At 37.5% G+C, this 12,127-nt stretch overlaps 1 protein-coding gene across 3 annotated transcripts in view; it reads left to right on the top strand.

The window, feature by feature from the left end:
- dnaaf11 (dynein axonemal assembly factor 11) overlaps positions 1-10,652 on the top strand; it is a 57,529-nt gene extending 46,877 nt beyond the window's left edge. For all 3 annotated transcript variants that reach the window (XM_035941030.2, XM_023294402.3, XM_035941029.2), the window contains one exon: positions 10,121-10,652. In XM_035941030.2, coding sequence (XP_035796923.2) covers positions 10,121-10,310 — 190 coding nt within the window. In that variant the 3' untranslated portion in view covers positions 10,311-10,652. The remainder of the gene's footprint in view (positions 1-10,120) is intronic.
- Positions 10,653-12,127: the final 1,475 nt, after the last annotated feature.

The following is a 12,127-nucleotide window of genomic DNA, read 5'->3' as shown; positions in this document are numbered from 1 at the left end:
AAGGTTTACTGGCACAACTGATTCTCCACGACTGACTCAGCTGTTTAAAGATTCAGGTTGAACTGCAGGAAGTGTTTCCACAGAGAGACTGAGAGGAAAACCAAAGCTACTGGATGAATCAAATAAATGCAGCATGGCTCAGAAACAGTGAACAGAGGAGCAAGTTGTTGGAGATACATTCAGCATGGAGAAACATCTTTCTACTGATGATGAGCAGAGAAGAGAGGAAAAGTCTGGAAACATGGAGACAGAAAAATGTTTACAGTGTGAGGAGACAATGTGACCATAAACTAGACAAAAAACGTAAAAAATGAGACACAGAAGCGGCAAAAAACTAGACAGTGAGAGAAGCAAGACATATAATGGCACAAATTTGACATAAAATTACAAAAATGAGACAGAACATAATAAAACAAGAAGTAACACAAGTGGGACACAAAACAACAAAAAAAACAAAGATTGCACAAAGTTGGCAAATGAGATGCTGAACAAGACAGAAAACAACAAAAAATGACAACCCAAAAGACAAAAAAATTACACAACCAACACATAGAATGCCAAAAAAACAAGACAAAACTGCCACAAAACAAAAAAATGAGACACAAAATGACATAAATAAGACGCGAAACAACAGAAAGGGGGACAAATCTGTCCCAGAAAGACCTGAAAAGTCACCAAAAACACCAAAAACAAGATAAAAAATGACCACAAAGAGACAAAACTGTCCCAAAGTCACATAAGTAGTAAGTAGTTGGAGATCCATTTAGCATGGTGAAACATCTACAGATGATGAACAGAGCAGAGAGGAAAAGTCTGCAGAGGCTAAAATGACCCCAGATTCTTCATAATGACTCTAAACTGTCATTTTACACAAAATTTCACTCATTCTGAGCGAGTTTTCAGTAATTTTGGAAAGAGTCATTTTGGACAAAATTTAGTCATTTTTAACAATTTTTGAGTTATTTAGGACAATTTTTATGCTATTTTGAACCAATTTTGAGTCATTTTGAACGATTTTTACATTATTTTGGACAATTTTGTGTAATTTTGGACAATTTTTGAGTCATTTTGGACAATTTTTACATTATTTTGGACAAATTTTGAGTCATTTTGGATGATTTTTTATGTTGGGCAAATTTTGAACTATTTTTACGTTATTTTGGACAATATTTGAGTAATTTTGGACAATTTTTCATAATTTTGGACAAATTTTGAGCCATTTTGGTAAAATTTTGAGTCATTTTGGACAATTTTTTCGTAATTTTGGAGAATCTTTGAGTAATTTTGGCCAAATTTTGTGTTATTTTGGACAAATTTTGAGTCATTTTGGACAATTAGACAGAGTAAAGTGCAGCATGGCTCAGAAACAGTGAACAGAGGAGCAGGTAGTTGGAGATCCATTCAGCATGGAGAAATATCTACTGATGATGAGAGGAAAAGTCTGGAGAGGAAACATGGAGACAGTTAAATATCTATGTTTGTTCTACTGTTGGTAACACCTGTGGAGATTTGGAAAAAAATATGCTTGATGATTGTTTATTTTGTTTGTTGATTTTTGTAAAATACTTCAAGAAAATCAGTTTTCGTTTTTGTCTTTTTTCAGGATTTTATCCGGAGTATGTCGTATGATTTTAAGTCACTCATTAAATTCTGGAGTCTAATTCTCACAGCTACACATTCATTTGTGTCCTTTCTATAATTTAAACTCATAAATCAGGACCAGCTCAGTATTTACAGGAGGTGGTTCACGAACATAAAACTCGGTGAGCTGTAGCTGTTATTTCATTGGTTTTACGGGTCATTTTAAAGATTTAGTCCAATCCAGCAGCTGAACTCTGTCCTGATTCCTTTCAAACATGTTGATATTTGCAGTTTTAAACCTATAAATTACACATTTTACATATTTTGACTCTATTAAATCCTCTTCAGGGCCACAGGAAGCCTCGGAGTGGCCCTCAAACCTCATAATAATCCATCAGTCGCCTCATAATAAGTAGGATGTTTGTCCCTCGGGGCTGATCTGATTTTGAGGAAGAATCGCTGCCGTGTTCGTCCTCTGACCTCCTGCAGACATCACAACAAATGAATTCATCAATACTGCAGCATGTGCAGTTATCAGTGGGGCTGATGATAAGCTGTTGACACTCCGCAGAGCTCATTAGCTGAGATATAACAACCAGCCTCAGAGCCTCTAGCCTCTAGTGACTCCATCAGGTTTACCTGCTTCTGAGACGAGCTAAACTTAGACCGAGATGTCGTGAATCTTTAACCTTCCGCCTCAAACCCCACTCTTTGTCATTAATATGCCGCAGGTTCATTTAGCTCCATCACACTGTGTCAGTTAAAGAAGAACACACCTTTAAATCATTCAGTGCAGCCGCTGATGAACCATCAAACACGAAAAACGAGTCCAGCAGCCAGAAATTGAAGATAAAATTGTCACCTGCCATGTTTAGTCACATATTTGGTTTTGGTTCAGTTCCAGGTTAATTATCTCGATTTGCCCGTTTTTTACTAGCTAAACAACTCAGTTAGCTGCTCATTTATCCACATTTTCCGTCACCTTCATCTGTACCTTGTGTTGGTGCTGATTTCCAAATGTTAGCATGCTAAGCTAAGATACAGGCTAAATCTTCATCACAAAAATTTTTTAACTCCTATTATGTCTGCACTGCTTGTAAACACCAGGGTCCTATTATCACACTAGAACTAGTTTTATCTTATCCAGGGCGTTTTCTCCTGAATAGATCCTAGATCTACACTCAGATGGACGTCCCTTTGGATAAAAGCATCTGCTGAATGAAACTGTAGAACTGTGCGTTGTGACGGTTGATACGATGAAAGTTTGACTTTGTTGTTTTAATCTTGGTCTGGTGTCATCACGCTGCCCTTCAGCTGGAATAATCACTCTATATTTCTCTTTTCTATTACTCCACCAAGGAACATGGTGGAGTTATGTGAGGATCAGCGTTTATTTATCTGTCCGTCTGTCCGTCTGTCTGCAACATGACTCAAAAACAGACCAACAGATTTGGATGAAATTTTCAGGGAAGGTCAGAAATGACACAAGGACCAAGTGATTAGATTCTGGCAGTGATGCAGCTTATAGTCTGGATCCACGGATTTGGCAAAGATTTCTGTATCATTGCCAGATAGCGGCTCGACGTCACTGTAACCATGACAACAAGTGAACACTGCGTCAGCTGCCTGCTGATGATCACGATTGTGATCCTACTACAAATCCACCTCTGAGGACTTATCAGGACTTATCCATCAGAAATGATCCAAGGAACAACTGATTAAATTGTGGGGGTGTTTCTGAGTCCCATCAATTCCCGCTACATATTTAGGTCACGTGATTCGGTATCCATACATAACGTGCACATGCAGAACACACACCTGTACTCAGTGCAAGTGTTACAGCCTGAGCCTAGCCCCGCCCCCTCCGGCCATCCGTTCCCTGCAGGTGTGTCGCTGGTCTGTGAGGCTCTGCAGCTGCTGATTAGTGGATTATGTGCAGCTGTGAGAATCTCACACCTGCAGCGCATTTCCAGCTGCTGCTATAAAGACCGGCTTCACATGGCAGGGGACGTAGGATCAAACTGCCACAGCTGGAGGACAGGTACGAGACGGACGAGTCCTGCAGAGCCCTACAGCTGCAGGAGCAGCCTGTGTTCTTCCCTGCTGTCCTGAAGTGTAGGACGTGGACCCCTGCCCCCCCACCACCACCTGGACTGCCCTAACCGGCCGACGAGAGCCTCCCGGGCTGCCGCTCCCTGGAGCCTGATTCCGTTCCCTCCGTTCAGCGAGTGAGTGCTGGCCATTGTAAATAAATTCTGTACCGTAAATTCTGTTTGATCTGCTTTCCAACTCCTGTCGTCTGATCTCACTGGGGTTCCCAAAAATCAACACACTGTGACAGCAAGGTCATTGTGTTTGTGGGTTCATCTATATTAAATGGACACATTCTATGTTGCCGTGATTTCTGATCATCAATAACTAAAAAACAAATGCTGCATTTCTGATAATATGGGGGAATGAGCAGCCTTGGAGGAGGACTGCATGCTCTGAGTGATTATCTAGTAATTCGTTGTTACTCTCTTTATTCTATAATAAACTAAAAACACTGTTGCACCTCGACTGTTTTTGCTACGTTTCATCCAGATTTCCACAACGATCCTGTCTATAAATAGTCGCTCTGGTTTTCCCCCGTCAGCAGGAAAAGCCTCCAAATTACTTCCCGGTCTTCTGCTGATTTTCCCGCAGTGAACAAAGCAACTTCTTACTGTACAGCGTTTGTCCTCCGGCGGCTTCGTGTCCATAAAGGAGTGTGAGGATGCTGGGAGTAATGAAGGATGCTCCTCCTGCATCCTGCTGCTGTTTACCGTCGGCCGCTGAGCAGCAGATTAAATTATAATGGCCACGCTCTTCCTGGAAGATCAGCACATTTCATTAATTCCTCCTCGCCTCTGGTTTCCACTTTATGGACGGATATCGTACAGCAGATACCGAAGGAGGCGTAATTGGCACCGGCGCCGTTTCTGTAATGAATTCAAATGCATCAGATGTATATTTATCAAGATGAAGGACTCCTCAGACGTCTGAAGGTGTTCTGTGGTTTCAGGCTCCTTTAAATCCTGGAAGTTAAACCCTGAACTCTTGGTCATCTTCCTGGAACTGTTCTTATGAAATGTTTTCAATGTGGCACGAAGCTTTATCCTGCAAAAGGAGGCCATGAGGGCTGTAAAACAGGAGTATGAAACTCAGTCTAGTCCAGGTTCCACATTCAGTCCAGTTTGATCTCCAGTAAAACCACAGCATAATAACCACAACTCCTGATGGTTCCTTTGTTTTAGTGCAAAAATTTTCACATTTAAGGAATTATCTTTTTACAAAACATCATGAACCTGAAATTTCTGAAGAAAAATAAATTCAATTTCAGCAACATTCAGCCTCAGTTCATCATTTCCACATTACAACTTCCAGATCACAGAGTGTCGACAAAGGAACACATTTAATTACATCTGGAATGATATAGTATTTTACTTTATGATCAATACGACAAAAACAAGACAAAATATTACAAAAACAAGACACAAAAGGACAAAAAAATGAGACAAACGGAACAAAACAAAATAGACATCAAATTAGACAAAAAAGTTACAAAGTGACAAAAAAAGGACAAACAATAACAAAACAAAAAATTAAATAAATGGAACAAACAGGTCCAAAAATTACAAAAACAAGACAAAAAACACAAAATGAGAAAAACGAGAGACAAAACAACAAAAACATGAGATAAATGACAAGTCAGACACGAATACAAAAAACAAAAACAAGACAAAATATTACAAAAATGAGACACAAAACGACAAAAGAACAATGAACGATCTAGTATTTTACTTTATGATCAGAACAACTTGTCATGGTCTAGAAATGATTTTAAATTTCTCTGGAATTTTTCCACTTTGAGGGCCGGATTGGACCCTCTGGAGGGCCGGTTTTGGCCCGCGGACCTCATGTTTTTTTTTTTTAACGAACAAAACAATTAAGTTAGAAGCTAATTTATCCACATTTTCCGTCACCTTCGTTTGCATCTTGTGTTTAGTACGGATTTCCAAATGTTAGCATGCTAAGCTAAGATACAGGATAAATCGTATACATGCTAAACAGCAGCATGTTAGTATTATGATTATGTGGTTTATTCCAGTGCTTTGATTTATGGCCAAATACCTGCAAAACTTAAGTTACGTTCCATCTGTACCTTTCATTGAGTGCAAATTTTTAAAAGTTAGCATGCTAAGCTAAGTTACAGGATAGATCTTACACATGCTAAACAGCAACATGTTAGTGTTGTGAGCTATAAGGCTGGTTGATATATTCCAGCACTTTCATCTCTTACCAAACAGACCTTCCCCACCTTCATCTGTACCTTGAATTTAGTTATGATCTGCTAATGTTCGTACGCTAAGCTAACATGCATGTTGATAATTAAACAGAATTAAGCTGGAGTTTGCACAGGTTTGTCCTTTGATTTAGGACCAAATACCTGCAAAGCATCAGCTGCATTCCCATCAACTTTATCTGTACTTTGTATTTGGTGCTAGTTTGCAACTGTTAGCATGCTAAGCTAACATACATGTTGATAATTTCATTTAAATTAACTCTGATAAATTAGTCAGTCTGGGAGAGCGTTGTGTTGTCTGTCCTTGTTGTAGTTTTTAATCTGATCAGTATTTGTGGGACATTTTTGTACCGTTTGTGGATAAAAATAGACCAAACTTCTTAACGATTTAAACATCGTAAACTATGATAAAAGTCTTTGTGTTTAAAATGAACTCGATAAAGTCGACCCAGTTCATCAACCAGCTCTCACAGATTCAGTAATCAGACTCTCATCTTCAGGCTCCAACATTATAAATCAGTTAATAAACGGAAGCATTTGGTGGCTGCAGGCTCCGGTTGGGTTTATTGTGTAGGGATGGACCATCAACCCTCCGGAGATGAATTCATGGAGGTTCTTCTAATCAGTAGCCTCTGAAAGCATCTGCAGATAATAACTTCAATCAGTTCATCTCCTCAGAGTGTTTTTTTTCTACATTGATGCTGTTTTCATCTTTTGTTGGGGTTGAATCTGAGGGCAGATTTCAGCTGAAATACTCACAGTTTAAATGTCAACGACTCAAACACTTAACTATCTGACGTCTAAACATTATGAACAAACATTTGACGGAAATTTTAGTGTCACATCACAGAAACACAACTACAACTACTGTCTCCTGGAATTTAGTTTTCCTTACATTATTCTGATGTTAAACATAATTCAACACAACAACACAACATAACTATGTAATAAAGAGCTACAAAGTTAATTGATTAATTGTCAAATATTAAGTTAATTGTCCAATATTTTAATAGCAAATTAATCAGTTTGGCTAATTTATTTTTCAGAGAAACTGTTTAAATTCTCAGATTTTTGCTTCTTAAATGTGAATATTTTCTGGTTTCTTTCCTCCTCTATGACAGTAAACTGAATATTTTCTGTTTTTTGGACAAAATAAGACATTGTAGGGTTAAACACTGATTAACATTTTATAGACCAAACAACTAATCAGTTAATCCAGTAAATAATCAACAGATAAATCAACAGTAAAAATAATGTCGTGTTACAGCTTTGGTGTGATACGAGTGTCGCTGAAAACACCAAAATATGTTTTCTGATTTTTTTTCTTATTTTTAGAAGAATAAACAAAAATTTAAGCTGCAAACAGCATTGGTCAGGTCCTCGCATCCTTGCTGGTCAGCGAATCACTGTGAGTGTATATCGGCATATGGATGTGATGAGGTCAGGACTCTGATCTCACATGTAAAGTTTTAGGCACATTGGATCATCTACAGGCTACTTATACACCACTTCCTGTTTCAAGGCGAATCATCGAAATTCCTCCAGCCACCATTTCCACGCCCTCAGACTTTTGTGGAGCATTTTGATAACTTTTGATCACCCATGACTGGTATACATTCTGGCCAAATTTCAGCTCTGTTGGAGTTACCCTGTTTGACTTTAAAGCTTTTGAAAATGTCCAAACATGTCCCAAAATCGTCCAAAATATGATGCATAATTCAAAATGGCCGACTTCCTGTTGTGTTTTGGGCATGGGTGTCGTTATATTTTTGTGCATCTTGACGAGTTACATATATGTACCAAATTTTGTAGCTGTAAGCGACACGTACTGGCTGTAGTTCCTGTTATCCTGAAATTTTCCAGGTGGCGCTATTGAGTTATTTTGGCTCACAGCTATGTAACTGATGAGGACTGGAGTCTGATCACATGTAAAGTCTGAGGCAGATTGGAGCTTCTACAGGCCAGTTAGACATCACTTCCTGTTTCATGGTGAAATGTTGAAATTCCACCAGCCACCATTTCCATGCACTCAGACTTTAGCAGAGCATTTTGATAACTTTTGATCGACCATCCTGGCCAAATTTCAGCTCTGTATTCCACTAAAATATCACATTTTTTCACCATGCATGCAAATTTTCATGCGTTTTCCAGTACTTTTAGGCCTTCAAAATTGCAATTTTAAATGTGACAGAAAAATTATGAAAAATAATAAACCCGTGAGTTTGAAGAGATTCAGACCCTAAAGAAGCAACAATTTAACAAAAACAGCTCAAATGTGACAGCTGTTTAGTTACTGAAAAGACAAGGAAGGTGTTTGTCACTGAACTAAAATTGTGCAGCATGTTTTTCCTCCTCAGATATTCACAGGAGGCTCCTTAAAGGAAAACGGATGTCCTGCTGAGATATTAAACACATGCAGTGTGTCGTAGATAATTTATTAATGCTGCAGCAGCTTCATGTCGTATAACACCTGGACCGGGCCGCATACATTCACTGTCATATTTATAGACGCTGGTTTGGCTGCGCCGCCATAGATCACATCTCAGCACTAAATCTGAAACTCTTCTGCAGCAACATTTATCCTCCTGCTTTCAGCTGGTTTCTGTTTAACTTGTTGACCCCAGAGAAGCTTCAGAGCTTTCAGGTGTTGATTTATTCAATTAAACAGCAATTAGAGTCGGTTTCCCTGTACAGAAACAACATAAACACATAGAACCTGCTGAACTGTGGCTGCTTTTTAATACGAAGACCACCTGTTGTTCATTTACATCATACATGCAGATACACCAAAACAACCATAAAACACATTTATTACCTCACATATTCCAGATCTGAAGGAGTTTTCCAGGTTGTAAGAAGACATCGAAGAATACATTAGAAAAAAGCAAGCTTACCAAGTGTTGACAGTCAATAAATAAACAGAAATTGTTGTATAAATGAGTAGATTATCAATATTAAAGTCGGCTGAGCGGGAATACTTGGGTAAAAGTGCTGAAAGTAATGCAATGCATGGATAAATGTAGCTAAATGTATAATTATAGAGCAAATTCTTTAAAAAAAAAAAAAAAAACGCTTTCCAATAGAGAAATTGGATTAAAATTGCAAAAGACTTTCATGTAAATATTAGGGTTAAGATCTTACAATATTATATGCCATATAGATTAAATAGTAAGGATAGAAACCTACAATATTACATGTAGTGGTAGATAAATGGTTAAAAAACAGCTAAAAAATGGACATAATGGTAGATAAATGGTCAAAAAGTTTGGTAATAGTAAGAATAACAACCTACAATATTACATATGGAGCAGATAAACAGTGAAAAAGCTAGAAGTTGTGGATAAACAGTTCCAAAAATGTGCTAAAAGTGATAGAAATTGCTGAAATTGCTAAAAGTAAAAGGCAAAACTCATGAAGTTAGATAAAAGTCATGGAAAATTTGCTACAAAAACTGAATTGTCAAAAAAAAGTTATTGATAAATGGTTTAAATAATTGCCTAAAATTATTTTTAAGAAATAGTTGAAATAGCTGAAGTCATGGATAAATGGATGAAATGGTTTTTAAAAATGCAAAAAAAAAAATTAAATCTGCTGCTAAAAGTAATGGATAAATGGACATAATGGTTTATTAATGGTTAAAAAGTTTGGTAATATTAATAAAAACAACCCACAACATTATATATCTAGCAAATAAGCAGTGAAAGAGCTAAAAGTTGTTTATAAACAGTTCAAAAAATTTGCTAAAAGTGACGGAAAATTTGCTGAAAAGGCCGAAAAACGAGGTAATAAGGATAAATGGATAAAACTTCAATATTACCTAAAGTATTTTTTAAAAAATTGCTGAAAAAGCTGAAGTTGTGGATAAATGGATGAAATGGTTTCTAAATTGTTTAAAAAAAACAGCTAAAAGTTGTGTTTAAACTGTTAAAAGTGAGATAAAAGTAGTGATTTATATAAATGTTTAGCTAAATCAAACTCACAAACACTGACAGGTAAATAAATAATTGTATTAATATTTTAATAAACATTTATAAATGCTAGTTCTGGTAACCATATAAACTAACCTGGTTACCATCCGGTGGCTTGAACTAACTAGACTTTAACTTCCATCCTTTGTTTGTTGGCTCCTTAATCAGTTCTTTTCTTAAAGTTTTCTTCTACTTACTGACGACACCAGAGAAGACGTCTGACTTTCTTTGTTTTCTGATGTTACAGGAATAAAAACGATATTCCTGAGAGGCTGGAAGTTGATCCCAGTAAACGAACGTCCGTCGACATTGCCAACATCGTTCAACGGCGAAGCACCAAAGAAGGTCCACTGGAAGTAAACAGGACGACTCCACCTGAAGCCGATCTCTTCTCTGAAGGTTTCATAGACGATCCAGATGTTCCACCGCTCATTTAAGACGATAAGGATCCTTTAAACACCAGCAGCACACAGACTTTAATAAAAGCATGATGTTTATGGAGGTAAAACAGTCAAACTAACAGACTGTACAGATAATACCAACCACTTCCATAATACAATAAGACTTTTAGAAATATTCGCACCTTTACAGAACATTTCCTGTCAAAACTCAATCCAGCATTTAGTTTCCACAAACTTCCTTCAGATGGAAAATCATTTAGATGAAAACTGTGAATCAAACACCATAAATATCATTGTTAAAGTTCAGGTAAATGCTGGTTCTGCTCTTCTTACATCATTTCATATGTTAAAAATAAAATATCCATAGCAACAACCAAAGCTGTTAAAGTGTTGTTGGGACTGGTTTATGTTTGGTTTCAGTCTTGGTTCTCCTGGTTTTGGATGTGATTTAAAGTTGGTTTAGGTTTATTTTACTCTTTATTTGGTCCTGGATCTTTCAGTCTGTCTGGAAAGGGTCTTGGACTTTCAGGAGGAGCTTAGATTTGGTTTGGTCTTAATTTTGTACTGGTTTTAGACCTTTTTTGGGGCTGATTTCTGACTGTTTCTAAAACTGGTTTCAGTTTTGGTTTAGGACTGGTTTCAGACTGTATTCTGACTGGTTCTGAACACTTCTTTGGACTGGTTTAGGTTTGATTTTGGTCCTGATTTTAGACATTTTTGGGACTGGTTTAGAACTTGTTCCAGTCTTGGTTCTCCTGGTTTTGGATGTGATTTAAAGTTGGGTTAGGATTTATTTTACTCTGGATCTGGTCCTGGATGAGGACTGGTTTCAGGTTGTCTTTGGTGTGTCTTGGACTTTTTTTAGGAGTAGTTTAGATTTGGTTTTGTCATGATTTTGCACTGTCTTTATACTTTTCTAGGACTGATTTCACACCGTTTCTAAAACTGGTTTTAGTTTTGGTTTAGGACTGATTTCAGACTGCATTCTGACTGGTTCTGAACATTTTTTGGACTGTTTTAGGTTTGATTTTGATCCTGGTTTGACACTTTTTTCAGACTGTCTTAGGTGGTTCATAAACTTTTTTTTAACCCCAAGAACACGAAACCTACCATCAAGCATGGTGGTGGCAGCATCATGCTGTGTGGAACTGGAGCTTTCCACAAAGTAAATGGAATAATGAAGGAGGAGGATCATCTCCACATTCTTCAGGAAAACCTAAAACCATCAGCAGAAGGTTGATGTTGGACACAGTTGGATGAACAGTGTTAGAAGAAGCCACTGTGGTAGAAAGAGACGGCTGGAAAATGAAACGAAAAGCAGAGATCATCGAAGAAGCATTCATCAGAAACTTGTGGTGGGATTTAACCAGAACTTGGTCCTCAGGCTGCTCTGACATGGAAGTAAATCAGCCGTTAAATGAAGTCTTGGTTGCTGTTGACTCGCTGAAGCTTCTGACTTCACTATAGAATCAAAACTGGACCTTGAAGATATCCATGATTACATCTTAACTGGTTCCTGTCTGAGAATCTGCAACATCATACTGACCAGTTCAAACCAAATTTAACAACGATGTAGATGAGTTACATTCAGGGAAATTAAAGATATCTTGAGCTAGAATTAAACTATGATATCTGAAACTGGATTTAACATCAGTTACGATTCAGCTGCAAATCTCTGAAGCTAATTATCTGAAATGGGAAACACATGGATGGTCCTGGAGGAACAACAGTTTGGTGCCTGAAATGTTATTTTTTTATTATTTTAATCACAGAAGTCTGCAATAGAATCCGGTGTAGCTGGAAGTGAAGTTGATTTCCAACAAAGTTTCTTCTGCAGATGTTGGTGCAGCAGC

This window comes from Amphiprion ocellaris, chromosome 10, assembly GCF_022539595.1.
Source record: "Amphiprion ocellaris isolate individual 3 ecotype Okinawa chromosome 10, ASM2253959v1, whole genome shotgun sequence".
Classification (NCBI taxonomy): Eukaryota; Metazoa; Chordata; class Actinopteri; family Pomacentridae; genus Amphiprion; species Amphiprion ocellaris.
This window is presented reverse-complemented; position numbering and strand designations above follow the sequence as displayed.